This window comes from Bidens hawaiensis, unplaced genomic scaffold, assembly GCF_021521415.1.
Source record: "Bidens hawaiensis isolate Kalapana, Puna unplaced genomic scaffold, B.hawaiensis_p1.1 tig00037848_1, whole genome shotgun sequence".
Lineage (NCBI taxonomy): Eukaryota > Viridiplantae > Streptophyta > Magnoliopsida > Asterales > Asteraceae > Bidens > Bidens hawaiensis.
This window is the reverse complement of record NW_027496629.1, coordinates 14,698-40,972: the sequence shown is the minus strand read 5'-3', so window position 1 is coordinate 40,972 and position 26,275 is coordinate 14,698. Positions and strand designations below refer to the sequence as shown.

The 26,275-nt window shown below is 35.5% G+C and overlaps 1 protein-coding gene and 1 pseudogene across 1 annotated transcript; both read right to left on the bottom strand.

Annotated features, from left to right (window-relative positions):
• Positions 1–16,859: 16,859 nt before the first annotated feature.
• LOC143589827 (LRR receptor-like serine/threonine-protein kinase EFR) lies at positions 16,860–20,487 on the bottom strand (annotated as a pseudogene).
• Positions 20,488–23,460: 2,973 nt separating this feature from the next.
• Positions 23,461–25,831, bottom strand: LOC143589826 (receptor-like protein EIX1). The gene has a single exon (XM_077070475.1). The coding sequence runs from the start codon at positions 25,783–25,785 to the stop codon at positions 23,578–23,580; it is 2,208 nt and encodes a 735-aa protein (XP_076926590.1). The 5' UTR covers positions 25,786–25,831; the 3' UTR covers positions 23,461–23,577.
• Between the last annotated feature and the right edge of the window lie 444 nt (positions 25,832–26,275).

Sequence of the window (26,275 nt, the reverse complement as noted above, 5' to 3'; positions counted from 1 at the left end):
CTGAAAATTTGTTGTTGGAGAGGTCAATAAAAGTTAAACCCGTATCAAAGTTACACAAGAATGAAAGTGTTCCTGAGAACTTATTTCCCGAGAGATTTAATGCAGCCAGTTTAGAAGGCAATATCGGTACCCTTCCTTCGAAATGGTTGTTACTCAAATCTATTCCAGGAGAGCCATCAAATAACACCTCCATGTTTGGAAGCATACCTTTCATTTGATTTGAAGAGAGGCTCAGAAACTTCAATTGACTTGGTAGGTCCCAAAACCAATCGGGGACGCTATCTGATATTCCAGCATTTGAAATATCAATATGCACAAAAAAATGTTGAGTTTTGATCCACGATGGGAATCCAGGTCCCAACCTTCAGGATTGCAATTTTATTGTTGATAATTGGAAAGGGACTTTGTCGTGTAAGCGTAAGTCGACTGCTAAAGAATTGAAAGACAAGTCCAAATAATCTAGTTGTGTGAGATTGAGAAAATGAATATCCGAGATAACACCTTCAAGGGAGTTGGACGAAAAATCAAGAAGTGAAAGCTTTGAAACCTGACCCAAACTGTTTGGCACATTACCGGAAAACTGATTACTAGACAAGTCTAAATGTGAGAGGGAAGGATACCCTTTGAAGTCAGGAATTCTTCCATTCAAAGAATTATGACTAACATCAAGTTTTTCCAGATTTAAAAGTTGACCGACACTATCAGGCATTGACCCATTAAGGAGGTTTTGTGACAAATCTAGGTAAACTAAAGATGAAAAATTCCCAAAATATTTTGGAATGACACCTCCTAATTGATTTTGTGACAAATCCAGATAAGCTAAAGATGAACAGTTGCCAAAGGATTTTGGGATGACACCTCCTAATTGATTTCGTGAGAGGTCTAAGTCGGTAAGAGAAGTCAGATCTACAAAGGAAAAGGGAATAGACCCGTTCAAAGAATTATCGCTAAGATCAAGTTCATGCAAGTTGTAGAGATTGCCAAGTTGATGAGGAATAGGTCCACTCAAATTAGCACCAGAAATATCCAAATGTTGTAAGTTGGACAAGGAACCCAAAAAGGAGGGTAAAGGACTGGATTGAAAATCATTGTAACTTAGATAAAGATCTTGTAGCTGACTTAACACTTGCAATGAGGGACTAATATTACCTGAACCTAGCGAAGAAAGCAAAAGGCTGATTACATGACCAGTGTGGTCGTCACACGTGACCAACCACCATTCGCAACAATCCGTTATTTCTCCTTTGCTCCCCCAACCGTCTAGATTTCCATTCGGGTCAGTTAGGTTGGCTTTAACATCGAGTAGAGCTTGCCTCTCCACCTCAATGCAGGAGCTCACACCACCACTCATGAATATTAATATGTATACCAGCAAAGACACAAGAATAGACATTGCTAGCTGATCATATAGTGTGTGTTTATTAAATGGGAATCTGAGGATATATCTGTCGGAGAATTATTAATAACTATTTATAGAAAAAAGTGGCAGAAAATTTTTTTCTTCTATTGCAAAGTGGAATTCACTACCAGAACGTAACAGGAAGTTGCTGGTAAAAAAATAATAATAATGCTTTTCATATTAATTCTTTTCCGGTATTTCAGTGGTCATTGCCGTGTCAATCCGATGGCGTAACGAACTATAACTGATACCAATCAAATTCGCGTTGTGAATGTCACCGCAAATCGGCCGCGGTGTGCTACCTCGTTATTTATTAAAATTGTAGAAAAGTGTCAGTTTTATTAATAATAATTAACAAAATAATGATAATGATACTTTCATTATTCGTGCGAAATATACTAATATAATACCGTATACAAAAACTATAAGTGAATACAAAGATAAACTGATTCAAACAAGCTTTAACAAGAACTTCAGCCGTGCCGTGCCTTCTTGTAATATTGCTATAAAAACAAGCAAATTAAACGTTGACGTTTGTGGATGAGAATTCATGTTTAACTCGGGTCATTTAAAACAAATTTAGAGTCTCCCCTAAGAGGCCTCGTCTGTATCCCAGGTACGATATATGATCTTATATGTTTGTGTAAAAAGAAAAGTAATTAGTAAATCAATTTTAGCGTGGGAATCGTATGAAGCAAAGAAAGAAAAAAGGCAGCAGCATTTTGATAAGTTTAATGGTTTTTTATACATATAGCCTACACATTTATATAATTATATGTAAATAGTATTTATTTATATGTAAATGTAAGAAGTACAAAACTTATTTAATGAAAAAACGCATTAAAGGATTTCGATTTGTTCATTTTGTTCTAGTATAATAAAATAATTTAGTGTATTGAAATAATAATGTTAGCTCCATATACATAAAACAGTTGCCGACACTTTTGCCCTTCTTTCACAACTTTTTATCTCAAGACCAAAACTTCCTAGTCCTAGTGCCACAAAAAGCTAGTCACAGATGAAAAAATTTCCACATACGCTACTTTCACATAAATATTTAAAACCCACTACCAGAAAGATAATATATGATATATTAGCAAAGTATGTGTGGGGTTATATTATAATGTACTAGCTTTTGAACCCGTACATTATACGGGATTTATCAAATGATAAAAATAAATAAGTTATGTTATTTAAAAAAAATAAACAAAATGAAAGGTAAAAATAAATTAAAAGATCATGTATGATATTTTAATTGTGATTCTTAAAATATTTTTCATAATTGAAATTGCGTGTAGCTTAGCATCCTATATAATAAATCTAAAAGATTCAGTGATAATGATAAACCGAGTTGCTATAAATGCAGTGCCTACACAGGCCTTTAAGGCTATATTAGTTTTTATTAAAATTGTTTTGAAATGAACTAAAGTCATCATTTTTTAAAAATGATCCATACGTATCTGATGATTGTCTTATGTCAGATCAGAACGAAACATGTGATACAATTGTAGTCCGAAATGCGACAAACTCAATTGGGTAATAGGATTGCATGTCCAAAAGGTGTCTTCACATTAAGCACAACATGTGATACAAATTTTGTATACAAAGAAGTATTTTTCAAATTTGTAAACATCATTTTAAGGTCTCATTTACCATGTAAATTAATGTATTAGACAAAGCAAACAATTTATGAATTATAATTTTTTCACGTTTCACGACTTATAAAATGTATCTTCTTCATGTTTCATTATATGTACTACACATGGTGGATAACATGAACTTAATGTAATTTTTCGTGTAACAATGTTTAAAAGATGATGATCAATGTGCATATAGACAATAATCTATAGTATAATGTCATCAGATTACATATATGCACATCTAAATATATATTTTATGCAATGTTGAAAAACCATAGCCAACCTAATAAATTGATTATATTTAGCATCAATTCTTCTTGAATCGTGATTATAAACGTGACATTTATACACCTTTAAATAGTTAATAAAATCCATCTAATGATTCTATAACCCAATTGATAAAATGGTTTTGACTAATGGATAGTTAGGAAAATGAGATGAGATATTAGGAATTATGATGAAAAATTAGGCTATGAGTGAATGTAGGCTTGACATCTAAGCATCAACACTTTGTTTTATTAGTAGAGTAAAATAAGATTTGTTTTGTTGAAATTGATTATGTAATAAATGTTTATGAAATAAAAAAAAAACAAAATTTTTCAGTTTTCAAAAAACAAAGAATTCGGTTTTATAACTTTTTAGAAAAAATCTAAATTACAGGACTCCAAATTTCTTTAGGTATAACTGGTAATTGTTTCAATGCTTAAAAGTTTTTTTTTCAGAATGACTACGTTTATAATTTTAAATTAAATATACAAAATTAATAATCGCATTAATTGGAAATATAAATTAAATAGCATAATTAAAAATTTATATATATGAAGTGAGAAGTCTCGTATAATTCAAACTGAATTCATGAGTCCATATTGTTAAAACATGTTTTGACATCTATAATAAAAAGTAATGTATACATTGAGCAAAATTATGTTTTAAGTTTTATATTATTGTAAATAGTCATTAATGTATGCATTATATCTTGAGATGTAACTCATGGGTCAAACCATTTTCACCAATGACCCATGGATAGCATGGATTAAGAAGAAGAGGGATTAGAAGATTAGTATGGAATATTAATCTAGGAATGAATGTGATTAGGACACCTAGGCATCATTATTTTTGTTTATTAGTATTGTAAGATATAACATTTAATTTTCTTGTAGCATGATACTTTAAACACGTTACTTTTGCATAAAATATTTAGATGAGGAGATTCTGAAAGAACACGGTACACGGTTGGAAATAAGAAATAAATCATATCTTTATATTAGATTTCATCATTATCAACAACCATTTACAAGTGTAGCTTAGTCTAGTAACAAATGTGTATTGTATTCAATTTGTGAGTTCTGATCTCACTTGAGACATTGAGTATAATATGAGTAAATAAAGATATTAGCCGTTAAAAATAAACAAATAAATAAAAGCGTACAAATAACATAAATGTAACAACTAAACATAAAATTGTTAGTCAACCAACTAACTGATCTGACCAAGTTTTGTATTTGACATCCTCTCTTAAGCTAAACAATCACAGCAACAAAAGACTTCAAATGAAGTGTAACAAATTAAATAAAAGATAAATAATTTGATCAGAGGAACAACAATTTTAACAAGTGTACGTATTGGTTGGTATGGGTCAGTTTTTGGTCCTAACTTATAACCAAGATCGTAAATTTTGGTTATAGGATTTTGTAAACAGTTTGGTTTTGGTATTTTTAACCAGTTTGTCATTTGTTCTGTTCGGTTAACTATCTATTGGGGCAACTTTTTGGGTTTCGGCCTAATCGGGTTTCTTCACATGTGAAGAAGTAAAACGAGCTGGTGTAAAAGAAACTTGGACAATTACACACCAATGAATATGATAATCGCTTCAACTTGATGATGTTTGAGTTAAAACCCAATCGCTTCAACTTATTAAAGTTTGATCTCGATGATTTCAAAAACAAGTCACTCTTTTTAAACCCATTATTAATTTTTGGGTAGGATATGTTTTGATCGACATTATTACTGTTAAAAAAGATTATCTTAACCTTGAATACAACACAGAATGCATAATGTACAACCATATTATGGATATTAGCTTTTGAGAAAAAAAAACGGGTTTTGATTATATGGCTTTTTTTTCATACTGGCTTCAGTTTAGGTGTCATTTTGAGATGTTGTAAATGAGCCAATAAGTCAAGCCCAAGCTTGACTAGACTCGACGTCTTCTCGTTTTGACTTACATGAGCTCGAGCTCGGCTTGAGTCTTTTCACAAGTTCAAGCTCAATTAATTTAAATAGTTTAAGCAAAACCTTAAACGTGCCTAAGCATGTTTATAACTTGTTTCGGTTAAGAGTTTAACATTTCGGTTCAGTGCTATTTTAAACTTGGAACCAGTCGTAACCTTATTTTATTTTATTTTTGATTTATTGAATAAACACTTAAGAGTATATATTAATTTATGAAAAAGTTTTATTAGTTTTACTTTTGAAAATGGTTCAAACCGTAAAAACCGAACTGTCTTGCCCCTCCTAATACATATTTATATATTTACAATTTTGAAGGTCGGTAGACATAACCAGTTGCACTCCCTGCAGTTTGGTTTGTACTTCAAATGAGCTGGTTTGTTTTTTTTACACGTCATTGCAACAAACACGTGTTGTTCTCCTCTTCCATTCTCGCACTCTTCTCTATAATTCTTACATGTGCTTTTCTTATATGTCTTTTCTTACTTCTAATCTGCAGCTTCTTCACTAACGGTGGGGGAGACAGAATGGAGACGGTTTCATTTTGTCAGACGACGGCGGTCGTAGAAAGTGTGTATCGGCGACGGCGACACCTGTGCCGGCACGGTTACAATGTTCTTGAGTGTTATGGACTAAGCAAGGCGTTCGGAGATCTAAGGTTCCGGCGTAGCCACCCACGACAGCTTTCATGTCTCAGATCTATGCAGATCGGTGATTCTCAAGCCACACGTTGGGTCGGTTTTTCGTCAACTATTGATTGGTTTAAATCAGATTATAAGACGACGGTCGGAAACCGAACGGACGTTGGCTCATTAATAGATCTACCAACAATGGTTCAACTACGTCTCGATTCAGATTCTATTTTCATACAAATACTCTCAATCTCATCATTTTACACTCACGTACTCAGGTGAATGTATAAATTTGGTAAAGATTTTATCGAATTATCATTATTTGGTATAACCACTTACTTACTGATCCTAAGCATACGCTATTTTGGTGTAGATGGTGATGGCAGGATAACAGCGTGCAATGCAAAGATCTTCTTTGCTAAATCGAATATAGGAAAACCTCAAATTAAGCAGGTAGATAACATTTGCTCAGCTTTACTTTGTTCATTGGCTTTTGTATGTTGTTTACTGTGTACAAGCAGGCCGTCTCCGAGAAGAAAAGAAAAAAGAAGGGCCGGGACATAAAAAAACAAAAGGCCTTAAAATATAAATTCAAAAAATATAATATGATATGAAAATATATAACATATTAAAAACGAAGTGTATTCGGTCGGTAAAATATAAGTTTATTAGTATTATAGTATCGAAACTAAATGCAAAAACTAATTTCGTCAACATAACATATTTATAAATAAAAAAACACATGTTGCGGCGCTGAGTTGATGTGAATTCGATTGGTGTTAGACATGTCGTTAAGTTATCATAAAAAAAAAGGAAAAGATACTAAAAAACGCAGGAATAACTAATAAAAGAACAAACAACATACATAAAGATAAGATGAGCTAATATAAAAAATAAAAGGAAAACAAAAAAAAAAACACAGAACGTTGCGGTGATGAGTTGACTTGAATTCGATTGGTATTAGATATGTTCATTATTAGTATCGGAAGTAAACATAAAAAGTAACTTTGTTAAGTTATCAAATTTAAAATAAAAAAGGAAAACATACTTTAGAAAAATGCAGGGGTAACTAATCAAAGAACAAACAAGATGAGCTAATAAAAAATATTACACGTTCTTCCAATGGGTTTAGAACTCAGCAACAAGCGTTCCATTCCAAGACTTAAAATCTCACATTAAACCACCAAACCAAACCTATAATTTAGTTAATTGCTGAAAAGAATTATATAAATAGGCGAAAATAAACATACAAAATTTTTAAAATTCAATGGGCCTCATAGAGGAGTGGGCCTGGGTCTTGATGTAACATCCCGAAATTTCTAAAGTAATATTTAATATATTATTTTGTCGGGTGAAATAAACGAGTTAGTGGAACGATAATAATAATAGCAAAATATGAAAACTTAGTAGGATAATTAGATGGGATTAGATATGGACCAAAAGGAAATATGGGCCTTCGGTCCATGGGCTTAAGGGAGTATAAATACCCCCTTAAACCCCAATCATTTCCATTCCATCCATTTATCCATCCTAATCTCTACACACTCCAAAACACACAACCCGAACCAAGATCCAAAGGCCAGGACCCGAGCTCGTTGGTGCTAGGTCGTCGTGACGAACCAAAGCAACAAGACCAGCTCGTGTTCGTAGTTCGACTCATTTACGGTACGTTTATATCGAGATCATGTTCGTTTAGGTTTGGATTAGTATAGAAATGATAGATCGGTGTTTGTATGGTAAAAACGAATCCTACAAAGCTAAACTTACTGAAAATGGTTAAGATTTGATGGGTTAATCGATTGATAAAAGAACCCATAACCTATATGCCTAAATCGCACCCCTTAAACATCGATGTTAGGCCGATTTGATGGTTGGGGTTTGTAGGCGCTGGTCAGACGATTCCGTGGATACCTAAATCGAGTTATTTGGTTAAGAAACGAAGACGATTAAGGACGAACAGTAGCTGCAGCCGACAACTTCGCCTGCAAGCTAAGTTCGCCCGATGAACTTCGCCTGCAAGCTAAGTTCGCCTGATGACAAATTCGCCTAAAAGCTAAGTTCGCCTGATGACAACTTCGCCTAAAGCTAAGTTCGCCTAAGGTTTAACTTCGCCTAGAGTCAAGTTCGATTAGAAAATAAATTAAAACGATAAGTAAAAGTAATCTAATACTAGGCCACCAGATTAAATCAGGCGAGTATTGATACGTGTAACTTATACAGTCAGCCGAGCTCAGTTAAAGAAGGGATTTACAACTATCGGAGGAAGAAGCAGAGTTCAGGTGAGTTTCTAGCCCCATTCCTTGTTATGTTTTCGGGGCTGTGTGCATACTCGATGTGTTGTTAATACATTTATTCTAAGTGATAAGTGTATGCCATATGTGATATATGTGATGGATATGAATGATTGCTTGTCGGTACGCGAACGATCTTCGGATATTGTGCGTACTGTCAGGTTAAAAATAAAGATACGAATATTATATGTCGAAGATGTATGAACATTACAAATGAATACTTGTCGGGGCGTGAACGATCTTCGGATATTGCACGTATCGACAAGAGGTATGGTTGTTAAATGAATGATGTAAAGAACGCCTAGAGTGTTCTTATGCTATAATGTAATTATTGTATATGTGAAGTATGTGTATACAGGTACACGAATGGTATGTGAGTTCTACGTTCGACATAGTAAGTTAGGATGGCAAATCCCTCTAGCTTCTGTCGGACATAGACTCGGCTGGTGATGGCGTAGTTAAGGACTGCGGGCCTTATACGTAAGGTAGATGATAGATGTAAACGTAGATAGGGACGGTGGACCTTATACGTATTATAGATAGGCATCAGCATAGGGGAGGACTGCGGACCTCGTACGTGTCATGTATTTGTATTGTGGTAGCATAGGGGAGGACTGCGGACCTCGTACGTGCTATGTATTTGTATTGTGGTAGCATAGGGGAGGACTGCGGACCTCGTACGTGCTATGTATTTGTATTGGGGTAGCATAGGGGAGGACTGCGGACCTCGTACGTGCTATGTATTTGTATTGTGGTAGCATAGGGGAGGACTGCGGACCTCGTACGTGCTATGTATTTGTATTGTGGTAGCATAGGGGAGGACTGTGGACCTCGTACGTGCTATGAATTATGTTGCAACATAGGGAAGGACTGCGGACCTTGTACGTGTTGTGGATGTAGGATGGTATAGGGAAGGACTGCGGACCTTGCACGTACCATGAATGGTGAACATAGGTAAGGACTGCGGACCTTTTACGTGTTCACGACCTTGAGTACAGGTATAGACGGCGGACTATGAACGTACTCTCGGTAGACTGAGGTTAGTGATTGTAGATATGAATGTATGTATGGTAGTAAGTATGTATGTAGAACAGAAGGGTAACTAGTTAAGTATGGATACATATATTCGGATATGTATGTATGTATATGTATTGTATGGCGTCCGATTAACTAGAACTCACTCAGCGTAGCTGACTTTTAGTATGCACGCAGGTGAGTAGAATGAGACAGCTAGCTTGAGCGGGCACATGGTGGGCGATTAGGAGACTGGCATTTGAAGACTTAAGATGTTTTAATGTAATTGACGTTTATTTTGAAAGACAAGAATGTTTAAATAAGGCAAGTTTTGGATTGTTGTAACGTTTCATGAAAGTTTTTATATTCCGCGAAAGTTTTAATGAACTCTGATTTGTAAGAACTGTGTTTATGAGTAAATCCGACGTTAAAGTATGACTACCGGGTTCGGGGCCTTACTCTTGAGCCCTCCCTGCCCTCCCCATGGGCCGGGCCTGCGTACAAGTATGATTTGAGGCTAAACTGGAACAATATATGACTAATGAACTGTTGTGTTACATAACAATAAAATCCAGAAAGAGTTGTTGAGTATCTTTGTACGGTAAACCTTTAATCTTTATCATCTTTTTAGTTTTTTGAATCTGAATATGAAATATAACATGTGACCATATTATATGCAACGTTAGGGCATACTAGAATCAGCTGATCTTCTTCCAACAGCGAGTGCTCTGTCTGTGCTTCAGTTCAACCCACACGAACAGTAGCAGAAGCTCCGCCAGCCGGACGAAATGGGAGTCAACTGTTCGTTAATCATGTTTTCATGTTCTTTAATAAATTTGAATTCCTTAAATGATATAATTGTTTATTTAGGGGCACGGCCTCCTGGCATAGGTGGGAATGCACATGCGGTGCTGCTGACAACTTGGATTTCCTGCGCAACAACCAACGGTTTCAAGATTTTTGTGCAATGGTGTGACCTAATCCATAGTTCTTGCAGGTATTGAACAACCTTTCATGTGTATATATGTTTATGTGCGTGTACACTCTTCCTTCACTTAATTTGTACCCGTTGAAGGAGGAGAGTATGCTTTTATGTAACACTGCATTAATGCCTATGCATTACTTATTAATGGGTCAGTTTGAATTTTTTTTGTGTCCAGTGGCTCGAATATAACAAGAAGTGTGTTATTATTGAAATAACATAATTTTAGTAATCATTTTTGACAATAGATGCTCATAAAAATGACCACTTCATGAAGGACAAGTGATAACCTGACATAACTCAGTTTGACCTGTACGTAAACCAAGTATTTTTACACAACTGATCGTGACTTTTCTTGTTAAACTTGACAAGTGGGTAACAAAAGAAATCAAACACCAAAGATGCAGAACTGCCTGCGACTCTTTCTTCTTATTAATTGAGAAAACAAAAACGTACAGAGAATAACCAATACTAATGGGCTTTTATAACCCTTACAAATAGTTTCCTACTCCAACTTAAAACACTTTATTTGACTACAATACGAATTCTAAAACTGATTATATAGTAAAAGATAAATCAAACTTTTAAATAAAAGGATAATGATAATAATCAATTTATTATTATCTTAGATCTCCACCAAGCCACCCCATGAGATCGTAACCGAACCGCCCTATATTATCGAGTGTTGTTTACGTTTCACATTCTCCACCTCTTTATATACACCGGTCTTTAAATATTTGGAATCCATTCAAAAAGTTGGCAGCATGGATCCCATAGACGGCAACAATCACACCGGAGGAGTGTGAAACTATTGAACGAGTAAGGTTTATGTTTGCACCTACACAGCTTTGATGGATGAGTGAACTGATCACATTTCCATTAATATCTTCCCATTGACGCAATGGGATGTCATATGCAAACATTATTGCTACAAAAGGAACCTTCATCATGAAGAATATGGTGGCACCTTGATTTGTACATTGCGTATTTTTGTTGGTACCATGTTTTGACCTTTCTACCCATGTGCTTTTTTTGACAATTGTATATCCAATTTTAATAACTTTCTAAACCCAGCTTGGCAACAAATTTGATGATCAGTTAGTCTCCATAGTCATCTTAAGGCAACCTAAGCATGTCCATCGAAACATCTGCTAACAAACTCGAAACGGTTTACTCCCCCACAACGCGGGGGTAAAAGTACTGGTTAGTAAAATTATTGAAATTAATAATATTAAAATTAAAACATTACACATTTTGTCATTCTACAATTATTATATTCAAAATAATTTAAAATTAGAAAGAAAGATAACGTACAAGTCCGTATAATCTATCTATATTGTGAATATGTGAATATATTGTGAATACTAATTTTTAACTACTAGTTTTTAGTTGCATAGGTCTTTTTATATATTTCGTTACTAATATTGTAAATATATATTTTTCTGGATTTATATTTAATTTATGAGTTAATGGCCATTTTCGTCCCTGTGGTTTGCTACTTTCGCCACTTCAGTCCAAAGTTTGAAATTTTGTCAATTTAGTCCTCAAAGTTTTAAAGATTAGCCAATTACGTCCTATCTGTCTAACGGCATCCGGCTTTGCCGTTACTTTAAGGGTATTTTTGTCTTTCTTCTTTTTATTTTGAGTTAATGGTCATTTTCGTCCCTGTGGTTTGATACTTTTGTCACTTTAGTCCAAAATTTGAAACTTTATCAATTTAATGTTCAATTTTTTTTCTTTTTGTCTATAGCCCTGAAAAGGATAATCCAAGCCCAAAACCAGCGAGCATCAACCAAGCAGGTCTGCATTTACACTGTCGACAACAGTAATCATATCCCCAGCCCTCGTATTTAGTTTCTAAACGTTTCCTAAACTCTACCCCATGGTGGAATTTAACGGTAAAGTGGTCAAGACAATTTTCTGAATCCGGAACAAACTAAAACTCGTTTCTTTGATGAATGTATAATAATTAGGGTTTAGAGATTAACATATCATAGCGAACATTTGGGTCGAAATCAACATATGAGTCGAAATCAACTTTTATACATTAATCAAAGAAACAATTTTTAGTTTTTTCTGTACAATTCGGTTTCAAGGAGTTGCCTTGACCACTTTATCGTTGAACTCCACCATGAGGGAGAGTTTAGGAAACGTCTAGAAACTAAATACGGAGGGCATATGATTAATGTTGTCGACAGAGTAATGCAGACCTGTTTGGCTGATGCTCAATGGTGTTGGGCTTGGATTATCCTCTTTAGAGTTATAGACAAGAAAAATAAAAAAAAAACTGAATTGAACTGGACATTAAATTAACAAAATTTCAAACTTTGGACTGAAGTGGCAAAAATATCAAACCACAGGGACGAAAATGACCATTAACTCAAAATAAAAGGAAGATAGACAAAAATACCCTTAAACTAACGGCAAAGTCGGATGCCGTTAGACAGATAGGATGTAATTGGCTAATCTTTAAAACTTTGAGGACTAAATTGACAAAATTTCAAACGTTGGACTGAAGTGGCGAAAGTAGCAAACCACAGGAACGAAAATGACCATTAACTCTTAATTTATTATAAGAAAGTTTATAATATATTTTGATCTATTTTGATTCATTTATGTTTGGTTATGTTTGTTTTATGTTCATTTTGGATGAAATATTGAATAAATCTTCTACTTAATGTTTTATATTTGTCCGTTTGTGTTCATCTAAGTGTGTTTATTTATATTCGTTTACGTTTGTTTGTGTTCATTCACGTTTGTTCATTTATGTTTGTTTACCTTTGTTCAGTAATATTTGTTTATGTTCATGAAATGTTCATTTAAATTTTAAATGAACAACAATTAACCCAAGTTTCTATCATAGAGCATTAAGATAAAAAAAAAAACTAAATCAGACATGTCTTTCTAAATTAAGATAGCATAGTATGTTAGTAATTTGCCACCAGTAAAACCGTTAGGCATGGAATTAATGCGAAGCATAGGATCTTTTGATAGGTAACTATAGAGTATAGATAAATAAAAAAGTATTTAAAAAATTCAATTTGTTCCTTTTGTTTCAAAATGAAAGCTGTCGTCCTGTCGAACGCAGTTTGTAGCCCCAATATGCAAATATGATTTTTCTTTTTCATGACTCGTTCCTTTTGTTTCTAGTAATTAACACATCAAGCTTACACATAGCACAGGGCCTGCGAGGAAAATAAAGCAAATTATTGGTTGCCTTCAAATCATTTGACTTTTGGAAATAAACTTAATGCAATTCTTGTTAGGCAATTAAATGAACTATAATGGACGAGTTAGGTTTGTTTACGTTTTCATATGAATTAACGAGTAACTTAGACCATCACCTAACCTTCTTTAATACATTTGGCTAAGTCAAAGCCAAGTCGTTTTCAAATAATCAACTAGTAGTTTAACCCCCGCGTTGCGGGGGTGATGGCAGTCGATTAGTGTGAAACAAAAGAAAAAAAGTTGACCCTAAGTGACGCTTCAAAGTTTCTATGTGTTCTGACATCAATATAAGTAAGCTACATAAAATACACCTGTAAAGGTCTCAAAACATGAAAGCATATGAACCAGCTGTTATTATTAATCGACCCGTTAGTGGGCCCATTTCAGGCACGTCTTGATCTAGAACGCCAGTTAGACCGCGTTCTACGAAAGGTAAATGCCAATGAAGACATTAGCAGTGATCTCTAAGCAACGTTTAGCATAAATGCAATAAAACTTATAGTCCTTCCCATAAAACCACCAGTTGCTGTCAATATGAGCCTTTGAACCTGATGAACATAATATGGTGGTTATATCAACTAATTCCTTACATAATCAGATTTGATAAACAATATAACAAATATTAAACAACTACTACATAACAAAATGCAAATAATATACTTTATGTGAAACAGTTTAGTAGTTTACCTTTATTTATCTATATGAACACCAAATACTTTCTGTAGACTGCAAATAACACGGACACATGAATGATTTCTTTGAAAATGATTAGGACAGTCGACATAAAACAATAGCAATGTTTTACGGTATGCTCCAAGTGATGACCTGCAACCAAATTATTTACCAAATCACAATCTTGTTAATAAAAATAAACAAACTCAAAACTAAAATTTTATTGAAGTTCGTCTTTCAGATTCACATGGCTGCATACGTACAAAAAAAACATCAACCGACAACACACAAAGTAGAGACAAACCAAATCATATATCACTAAATCAACCAACAAGACATAAAGAAGAGTCAAAACCAAATCAAATGTACACTAAACTTTGCGAAATCTTGACTCTAAAACGAACATCCAACACAAACTTAAAAACTTGACGCGGGGTATTAAGCGAGGCTCAGATCCACTACACAGCTGCAACATAGGTTTCCGCACCAGAAACCAGAACATCATCACAACCATAAACCATAGAGAGCAATGCAACGAACATCGCAATCGGGCACCCATCATAGACCCTGCCACCTCCACCAAAAGTCAATTGGGAAATCAAGTGTCGCCTAGTGTTCCTCCACCAAGAGTCATTGGGAAATCGAGTTTCGCCTAGTGTTCCTGGATTCAAATAGCAGGAAAAGTCTACAATCAGACCACTTCCATCAAGAGACAACCATCACATCCCCCATAGTCTTATAGACAATTTGGAGTCTTTATCAAAAACACTTACCACATCATGGAGATTTATATAATTACATTTTCGTCAGGGCTCAAATTAATCATATTAAGATTTCATAATTGAGAACCTTCTTGTAAAAGAATCATACCTGCAAGTGATGATAGAAGAGAACATGCAGAAAAAAAAATTACTACCGACCACAACCAAAATCAACGAAACAGGGACCATCATAGCCATCTCCGACCACCATCAAACACTGGCGACGTAACCATCGCCACCGTCCGCCAACACCACCACCACCACCACCACCAGAAGTTCGGAAATCGAACCCGGCAATAGTGATGATGAGTGAAGACGTGAGGTGGTTAGTGAAAGGCGATGGAAAAATATGAAGATGAGAGTGGGAAGTAAAAGGTGAATCCAACAATCTAACAACACCTAGGGTTTCAGCCAACGCTAAAGACACAGAGACAGTCGGAAAGCCGCTCAACAACAAAGCGACAGCAGAGGCCGAAGGTGGAGACTGGTGTTGTTTGTAACCGGTGGCAGAGAGAGACCATGGCGGTGGTGGAGGATGGTGTTAGTGTTGTGTTGATGGCGGTGGATTCAAAAGAGATGATGACTTACAACAATTGAAGCAAAGTGTACAACTATAATGCACAAAAAGAGCACCACCCACCCTTGAAATTGTAACCTATATAATCTAAGACTAATGGTAAAGTCACACCTCCTATGGGCGTTATGCGACACGTGACGTACGTCATAAAAGGGTTTATGCGAAGAATGGTGTAGTGGTATAAAGTCGAAAATTTTTCACAAATGGTGTTTATGAAAAAGTTAGCTAAATAAATGGTATAGTTTTAAGTATGGGTGAGCAATAACCGAATCGGTAACCGAAACCGAACCGAAAACCGACGAAACCGAACCGATATGACCGAAAACCGAATTAACCGAAATTAACCGAAATCTTCATTTTTTAATATTTTCAAGCATTTTTTCCTCTGTTTCATGTATTATATATATATTAATAGTTTAACGCTATTATTTTCATCTATTTATATCTCCATTTCATGTTCTAATATCTCAATTTTATATATTTATACATTCATTTCATGTAGTTATGCATTCATTTCATGTATTTAAACATTCATTTCATGTAGTTTTAAGCAAAATTTTAGCCCAAATTTAATACCGGTTATTAACCGAAATTAACCGAACCGAACCGATAACCGATCGGTTAGGTTGGGTTAATGCTAATAACCGAACCGAACCGAACCGTGCACACCCCTAGTTTTAAGGGGGTTTACAAAAATAGTGTAACCATGGTTTGAAACCACAGTTTGGCTATTTTCTTTATATACGTGTCAAATGTGTTTCAAAAAAAAAGTACTTTTGATTAAAATAGGGCAAGCCGTGGTTTGAAACCACGGATTGCATCAAAAAGTAAAACCTAATACCACTTCCAAGTGTGTGGTGGTTATGCTAGTTAAGCCGTAGTTTGAAACCACGGTTTGACCATTTACTTTTATTAATTAAATGCCGATAAGTATATATGTTCACTTTTTTTAATCAACCCTTGAATTCGAACTAAAGTTTGGTTTTTTTCTTCATTCTCCACTTAAATTTAGCATGTTCACATGTGATCCTTTATGAACAATCGAACCTTGGTTCGAAACCACGGGTTGATTTATGCTTATCAGCATTTAAAAAATAAAAGAAAAAGGTTAAACCGTGATTTCAAACCACGGTTTGACACGAAAAACCACCACACAATTGAAAGTGGTATTAGGTTTCACTTTTTGATGCAATCCATGGTTTCAAACCACGGCTTGCTTTATTTTAATCAAAAGTATTATTTTCTAAAATACCTATCTGACATGTTCATAAAGAAAAAAGTCAAACTGTGGTTTCAAACCCCGGTTACACCATTTTTGTAACAAGCCACAAAACCATACCATTTTTTAATCAAATTTTACATAAACACCAGTTGTGAAAATTCTTCTTATAAAGTCTCATAATCATTACACAAATATTACCTTTTTTATTTTTTTCTAACTTTTTAATATAAATATGAAGGAAAAATCATGATTGGGTAAGCTCTCCCCTCACCCGGCGCCTTCACCAAAACGCCCAAAGCCCAAAAAGCCCTCATAGCTTCCCGGGGTCGGTGTTATGTGCGCTATGGGCTTTTTCTCCCCTCCCAAAGCGCCTATTACACATAGTCTAAAGTCAATGTTAGAGTATCTCAATTGCCCTTTATCGTTTTCTAACACTCATTTTTACACAGTTTAAGCAAATAAGAGACATGGTTTTAAGCCGGTTGTCACACAAAAGAACAAAGCTCTCAGTACTTACGAACTAGAAATCATTAAACTATTTGAGTCTCTTCTCATGACTATAACATGAAGTCAAACTAACATAAATAAGACTAGTTGTATATTGCCATTTATACTCAAATAAAAGGAAGTAAAAATAAGGCACCTCAAGCGTTTCAAAGTGTATCCAAAGTACTCTGCAACTCGTAGACAACATTTTTTATATTCATCCGTTGTGCGGGGGAATCCAGTGAGCATAATACTCCAATCTTCAAAAGTGAAGTCACACAATGCTCTATTTTCGTTGTGTTTGGGGTCTTACTATTCATATCAATTTCATCTTCTTGATCACAATTTAGAACGCCACAATCACTTTCATCATCTTGATGATAATTTAAAAGGTCACCATCAATAACATCAGTTACATGGTCATCTTGCAAGGCCATGGTCGCAAATTTATGGAGGTTGAGACCATCGTTGAAGATGTCGTCTATCGGCCTTTTCCCTGTCATCCCCTCCAACAATAATATTCCAAAACTGTAGACATCCCCGCTACTTGTCATCCCACTCCCGAGACCATACTCTACAAAGTGTAAGCATTTATTAGAAAAAAAAGGTGTAAGAAAAAAACGAGCATTTGTGTATGCATGAATATTTACCTGGAGCTGCATACCCAATGGTTCCTTTAATAGCTACAGAGTTGTTTTTGTTTGAATCATGATTTCCAAGAAATCGTGCCAAACCAAAGTCTCCAACATGAGCCGCCATATCACTATCAAGTAAAATGTTGCTAGGCTTTAAGTCACCGTGAACAATGGTAGTTACACAATGATTATGAAGATAATCAAGTGCACACGCGACATCTATGAGAATATGTATTCTTGCAATAATGTCAAGTATAGATTATCTTGCACTTGAGTGCAACCAGTCATGTAAACTCCCATTAGGCATGAACTCGTAAACCAAAGCTTTGAAATCATTGCCTTTGAAGTCAATACTTGAACATGAAGTTATTATCTTCAATAAATTTCGGTGTCGGATACTCCGCCATACTTTACACTCTGCAAGAAAGCTTCTATCAGCTCCTCGAATTTGGAGATGTACAACTTTGACAGCAACATATCCACCATGAAGGATTCCTTTATAGACAGAGCTGAATCCCCCTTCTCCAATCAAATTTTCTTCAGAGAACCCATTGGTAGCCTCAAGAAGTTGACTATATGTTATGTTCGAGAGTGGTTCGCTCGCCGATGATTGAGACTGTCGGACCTTGGGTTTCTTCTTGGACCAAACGTATACAAATAATAATACAGAGAAAAGTATGAATCCAATTAAAACAGCTAGCACGATTAATAAAGGAAACCTTTTTTTGCGTTTCTTCATCACCTTGCATTTTGGTAACCCGAGTTCAGCTAAGCCACCACAAAGCCTACTATTACCTGAAACCGAGAAGGCGTTTGCTTTGGAAAACACTCCTGCAACTGGTACTTCACCCTCAAAATCATTAAAAGATAAGTCCAGATATTGTAAAGAAAAATGTTCCAAGAATCGAGGAATTTGGCCGGATAAATTATTATAAGAAAGATCTAGTCTTTCCATTCCTCTCATGGAACTTAATGATGGTGGTATGATTCCTTGAAATAAGTTTCCTTTGAGTGATAAAAATAAAAGGCTAGTGCAACCATCAAGGCTACCAGGAATGTTACCTGATAAATTATTATGCGATAGATCTAGATAAGTTAACATCTTAAGGTCTCCAACCTCTATTGGAAGTGAACCAAACAGGTTGTTGTGAGAAAGATTTAGTATGATGGATAGAGATGAAAGTTGAAGAATCTCTTTAGGTATTCTATCACTGAGTTTATTGTCACTGAGGAACAACCCTAGTAGTTTTTGACAACTTCCTACGCTTAATGGAATACGCCCTTCCAATCTATTAGAGTTTAAAGCAAGTTTATTCAAGGATGATAAGTTTCCTATTGCATCTGGAATCAAACCTTCAAATTGGTTTCCATACATAGTAACAACTCCTAGATTTTGAAGCTTACCAATAGCAGAGGGGATTTTTCCGGTGAATCGATTACCACCTAAATGCAAATTGGTCAAGCCAACTAGATTACCTATACTTGAGGGGAGGTTTCCATATAACTGATTTTCACCAAAAGATAGATAATATAGTTGATAGGAAAGATTACCGACTGATCTGGGGAGCACCGCTCGAAAATTGTTGTAAGGAATATCCAATATTTGTAACTTGCTACAGTTTTTCAAAGAATCGAGAAACTTCATTTCATCAGCTTCACCGCTTCCCAAAAAATTTCCACCTAAGGTTATTTGATATAAATTTGTAAGTTTTGCAAAGTCGACTGCCAACTCCCCATTAAATTTATTGTCAGCCATTTCAAGGAGTCCTAATTTTGAACAATTAGATATGGAGAGTGGTAGAAGTCCAGTGAGTTTGTTACCGCTTAACTGAAGGCTAACGAGATTTGGAAGCGTTGTAACTATGGTTGAGGGAAGGCCACCGGCAAGTTGATTATCAGGCAATGAGAGATCCGTTAAGAGCGAAAGGTTATAAATGGAATCAGGTATGGTTCCATTTAAGTTGCATACACCCAAGTAAAGTACTTTTAAACGTTTCCAATTGCCTAAGTTGTCTGGAATGTTCCCACCCCATGGGATTCTCGAGGCTGAGAACGATTCGACTAATGTAAGATTGCCCAAGAAAGACGGGATTCCACCAGTTAAGTTATTTCGATGAATAACGATTAAAACAAGTTTTGAGAGGAAACCAATCTCCTTGGGTATGCTTCCAACTAACCTGTTTTCAGAAATGACAAGCGTGTCAAGGTTATAACAACCAGACAAGTTAGTTGGAATAACTCCCTCAAATTTGTTACGGTCAAGGTTGAGCAAGCTCATCCTAGATAAACGACCGAGTTCCTGAGGGATGGTTCCTTGAAAGCTGTTGTTGAATATTACAAGTGCACGAAGGAAGCTAAGATTCCCCACATGAGGAGACAAATAGCCTGCTAGACCTTGGGAATACAGTCTCAAACGAGTCACTCGCTTGTGCTTCTTCCCACATAAAACACCATTCCACTCACAGAAATGAAAAGAAGTGTTCCATGAGTCTAGAGCTCCGTACGGATCATGGGTGATCATTGACTTGAATGACAACAATGCCAAATGATCAGTCTCATTTCCTCCATAGGAAGCAGAGGTGGGAGTTGTAATTAGAAATATAACAAGGCTAAAAAGACGAAAAGCGAGATGAGAGGAAGATGGAAAGAAATTTGGCTTGTGTCGTTTCATTTTTGGAACTACATGAAAATAATAGGACAGACAGTGGTTTTATATATTCATAATTGTAAGGTAAATGAAAGTAATGGAACGAATGCCATCCACAAATTGAGTTGAGGACATATGCGTGCCAAGTCTTTATAGCAATAAATGTCTATAAAGATTAGAGATGGTCTAAATATTATCTATATACCGAACGAGTATATATATATATAATAGAGTCATAAATTATTGAATCCATTAAAGCTTTTGGAAGATCTTAAATACAAAGACATTGCCTTGCAAGGATCCTAACCTAGTTACTTTGCTGATTAAATATGTACTAAAAAAAGTTTAAAATGCAAGTAAAAATATATAGTATACTGATTTAATCAGCCATTAATTAAAATAAAACTTACGTGAACACAAAATAAACACATCATTTCTGTAGACACCCAAATGGCCAAATCATATTATATAAAACATCAAGATCATAAAACTAAGAATTATAAACTAGTAAGAACATTGAACACGTATAAGACAAGTTTCTTTAAAAATGAAAGGAAATTTGACGCCTGAACATGATAGAGAAGTGTTTTCGACCAAAAAAATATATTTTAAAAAAATACATATAAATTACTTACATTAAGATTGACGTTGACGTTTAATATAATTGTGTCGTAATCATGAAAGACTTCATGATCTTGAAAGAATTTGATCTCAAATATAACCCGAGCAATAAGAGAGAATGGAGAAAATGCTAGATTTTTAAAATATGGATGCAATTCTAATGATCCCAAACATATTATGAAATTACGGGAAAAATATATATATAATTTTCATGAATGTGATGCAACAGTAAATATAACGATATAATGGATTGAAAAAAGAAATCAATGATTTTCAAATATATTAAAAGCTTGATGTGGAAATATTAAATGATATGATATAATTAGTTGGTTGATGGTTTTATTCGTGCGTGGACCAACAATGGACGGCAGGTGGGGTTGTGGTGTTGGTGATGTGACGAAGGGGATTATATTAAACTTTTTAACAAATGTTAGGCCAAGTGCAGTTCTCTGTTAAAACTTACTAACGCCGGTTAAAACAACACTAGAGTAACCTACTTTCATGAATAAAGTTTACGAATCTTGGCTAACATTCTGGCATGTGTCGCGGCGTTAGACACTTCTGTAAATGGCATTTACGGAACAACCATAAACAAATAAAATCTAACCTTTTACCCACAAACCGAAACCATCATCAAATGCAAAAGTCCCCATTTACAAAATATTGCAAAAAGTCTCTATTTAAAAAATATTCCAAATTTCAATCGATTCGTATTCTCATTCCGATCAAAAGCCCTAAAACATCAATTTGAAATTTGGAAAAATTCTTAACGTCGTTAAATTGTTATTGACGGAGGTCCAACAAAAACAAATAGTGTGAAAGTTGGGATCAATGACAGCTATTTTCAAAATTGGGATTATTATCGGGCAAATGCATTAAGTTGGAATTATTAAAATCCAATTTTCCTATAAAAATTAATTCGTATTCAATTTTGGTTTCTGGTTATTGATTGAAAGTTACAACTGAAATTTGATATTATTTTTTGTAAATTTTGATTTTGTGTCTCGTTTCTTTGTTTTTCATGGTGTGAGGATATTGCCGAATGGACGCGTAATTGGTTTTGGAATGTGCGTAAGCGGCAATAAACACGCATAGCAATTGTCACGCGAAACCAACGCCTGAATACTTGTAACCAGCATCAATATGTGCGTAACCAAAATTAAACACGTGTAGCGACATCGCGTGTCATCCGCGCTGGTTACTAGCACAGAGCTTGTCACATGCCAGGTGCTAAGTTAAGCGCGTACCAGGGCCGGTTACGTGCATTGCGTGGCGCCGCATGCGCGTTTCCCAGTCTGATACACATGATGCTCTGCCCGTGTCACCGGCATTTTAACACGAGTGACCAACGCCGCACGCATACCTGGCGTCTTAATGTGCAACCAATATTAAACAATGGTAACCAACTTCGTGCACCTAACCAACATGGATTACTCGTGGTGCTGGACGCACATTTGTTAGCCTTCGTACGCGTAACCAACTCTGCACGCATGGGCGGCACTAGAATGCACGTAACAAGCACTTAAGCACATGTAGCCTACGCGCACGCGTAGCTAGCTTGTGCCGAAAACTATGAAACTATAGGCAACGGTGAAATGTATAATAATTTCAAACAAACAATTTTTTAAACCCATTTGTTTTGACCATAAACCCATTCCAACCCAACCCTATTTTAACCCGAAACCCGTTTTAACTCGATCCTCTTTGACCCAAACCAAATTAACCTTTTTTTTTAATCGGTCCAGTTCAACCCTAACTCGTTCTGACCCGTGACTCTAACCTGCCTAGCCTGACATGTTTCTCAGTCCTGCCTTTCGACTAGATATAAGTGGAGCCAGTTTTGTATTGGTTACTTGAATGAGCCTAGGCGTGCAAACGAACCGAAGAATTTTATGTGTCTTTGTAATTTTTGTTTTAAATTTATAGTTTTAAAGTATTAATATGTTAAAAAAAATACAGAATTTCATGTTAAACTAGTTGTGTTCATGTCAACTAGCGAAAACTTGTGTCGTGTTCGGTTTACTGTGTCTTACATTATTTTTGAAATCATTTTGTGTTCGAGTTCTTGGTAAATTTGTTGGTTCGGGGCAGTTCAACCTTTGAACACGTCACATTTTTCACCTAACTGTGATAATATACAAATCAACTGAAGCGCATTCTAATGTTGGAACTTAATAAGGAGTTGACTTTGGGTGATGATTCAACTGGAAAATGAGTGTCATAAATACTACTCACAACTCACAAGAATAATGAGTATTGATTTCGATTAACAATATGCATTTTATGCATGAAATTTTACTTGTATATGTTAATCCAAACTAAAGCACATTCTAATTAACCAAATGAAAACGTACTCTAAAATCAAAACAATACATTCAATTTAATTAAAACAGTGTTTCGTCTTAACAATGGTGAACAAGAGGTAGATGGCTTTGATAGGGTTGCAGGAGGTCTATATATGCAATAACTAACCAAGGAAACCACGGTTTTTATCAATTCATACTTGTTCCACATAACAAATAGAAAGTAGTTGCACAGGCCTCACCTTCTAAACTTTCTTTCAAGTTTGCCAAAATGCACAACCACAATTACATATATCCAATCCTTCATTCGACTCAACGAAGCAAAAAAGAAATATCTGCATCGAAGGCTTAAAACTAAAGCACCACAAATTCCCAAAAATCCAACCGCAAACCCTGCACCCATACCTATGTAATATGATTTCCAAAAATCATCATCTTCTTCAACTTCCTTCTTTTCAACAACAGGTGGAAACCCACACGTTTGTGTAAGTGGAGGTCCACAAAGTTGAGGGTTGCCAGTGTAGGAGGTATTATCGAAGCTTTGAAGTTGAGTCCCCGTTGGTATTCTTCCTGACAAGTTATTGCTTGAGAGATCAAGGTAACTTAGAGAACTTATTTGTGCCAAACTCAAGGGAATATGTCCAGAAAACTCATTTCTTGACAAGTCAAGCGATTCCAAAGCTTTCAGTTGACCAATATCTTTTGGGACTTCCCCATGCAGTTTGTTATAAGAAAGATTTAACGAAGCCACATCATAAAGACTAGTGATCTCATATGAAAGTACTCCAGAAAAGTTGTTTCTTGAAAGATCAAAGCTCTTTAGTAGCTGCAAACCAATTCCTTTGAATGATCGTTTTGTTCCTTTCCATTTAACCAATGCATTGTCAAGAAAATGCTCCTCCTCGGAAGTCAAACTTTCAGAACTACGAACACTTCCTGGACCTAGTGCCATGACAGTTGGAATATAAGAGAGATATGAATGGTTTGTCATATCATCTCCAAAGCTTCTTCTAGCCATTGCGGTCAAGTTACTAAAGCACCTAGGAAGGTTACCTAACAATTGATTATTAGACAGATCAAGAACTTGAAGATTATTCAAGCAACACACTTGGGAAGGTAACCTTCCATGGAATCTATTGGACCCTAAAGCAAGAACGTATAACTCTGAAAGACTTTCCCCAATCCATTCTGGTATGACGCCGGATAACTTATTTTCCCCAAGGTCCAAAAATCTTATTCTTATGCAGTTGCTCAAGGACACCGGCAGTTCACCAACAAAGGCATTTGTCCGCAAATACAGTGCCTCCAGAGTAAGCAAACCTCCCAAAGAAGAAGGGATTTCCCCGGAAAAGTTATTATTTGATAAATTAAGAATCTTTAAAATGCTTAGTTTTCCCAAACAATCAGGCAGGCTGCCTGATAATAAATTGTTTGAGAGGTCAAGAAAACTTAAGAACGTCTCAATGCCACACAAGAAAGAAAGTGTTCCCGAGAACCTGTTTCCAGAGAGATTTAACGCAGCTATTCTGAAAGGTAATAATGGTACCCTTCCTTCGAAATGGTTTTTACTCAAATCCAATGCAACATTTCCTGGAAAAGAAGACGTGATATTTGGTAGCATACCTTTTATTTGATTTGAAGAGATGTTCAAAAATTCCAATCCAGTTGGCAGGTCCCAAAACCATGCAGGGGCGCTATCTGATATCCCAGCACTAGAGATATCAAGATGTTTGAAATCTCGTTGAGTTCTAATCCACACGGGGAATCTAGGTCCCAATTTACAAGATCTCAACTTTATTGTTGATAACTGGAAAGGGATTCTCTTAGGGAAGCTTACGTCTAATGCTAAAGAATTTAGAGACAAATCCAAATAATCTAGTTGGGTAAGATTTAGAAAATGGACTTCAGAGATAACGCCTTCAAGGTAGTTCGACGAAAAATCAAGAAATCTAAGATTAGAAAGTTGACCGAAACTAGCAGGCATTGACCCAGTAAGGAGGTTTTGTGACAAATCTAGATGAACCAAAGATGAACAATTCCCTAAAGTTTTTGTGATGTCACCTCTTAGCTGATTTTGTGAGAGGTCTAAATAGGTAAGAGATGTCAAATCTCCAAAGGAAAGGGGAATTGATCCTCCTAGAGAATTACGACTAAGATCAAGACGAAGCAAGTTGGAGAGTTTCGCAAGCTGATGAGGAATCGTTCCACTGAGATTTGCATGTGAAATATCCAAATGTTGTAAGTTGGACAAGGTACCCAAAAAGTCGGGTAAAGGATTGAATTGAAAATCGATGTTACTCATATCAAGATATTGTAGTTGATTTAACACTTGTAACGACAAACTAATATTACCTGTGAAACCAGAAGGATCAAACTTAAGATCAAGTTTAATCACATGACCAGTACGGTTGTTACAAGTAACACCAACCCATTTGCAACAATCCATATTTTCTCCTTCGTTCGCCCAATCAGTTAGATTTCCATGCAAGTCAATTAGGTTTGCTTTAACATCCAGTAGAGCTTGCCTCTCCGCCTCGATGCAGGAGCTCATGTTGGCATCTTCTTTGAGCCCTTGATTAAGAACACCACCACTCATAAATAGTAAGCAGAGCAGCAAAGACATAAGAATATTACACATCGTGTGAAAATGGCTGAAAGTGTACAGAGGTTAGCTTAATTTCGTAATCAAGAAGATATTTTTTTTATCACAAATAGTTGGTTTTGCTACATTTTTTATATATATAAGAAACAACCCACTATTTTTTTCTTTATTTCAAGACCAAACGTCCAAAACTACCCATAAATGATTTGAATTTCACACCTACAATTTTGAATAAAACCAATTCAAGCGATATTTTCAACACCTGTAACATCATAAAAATAAATACAACAATAATAACAATAAGAGTGATTTTGTCAATTTATAAATAAACGAT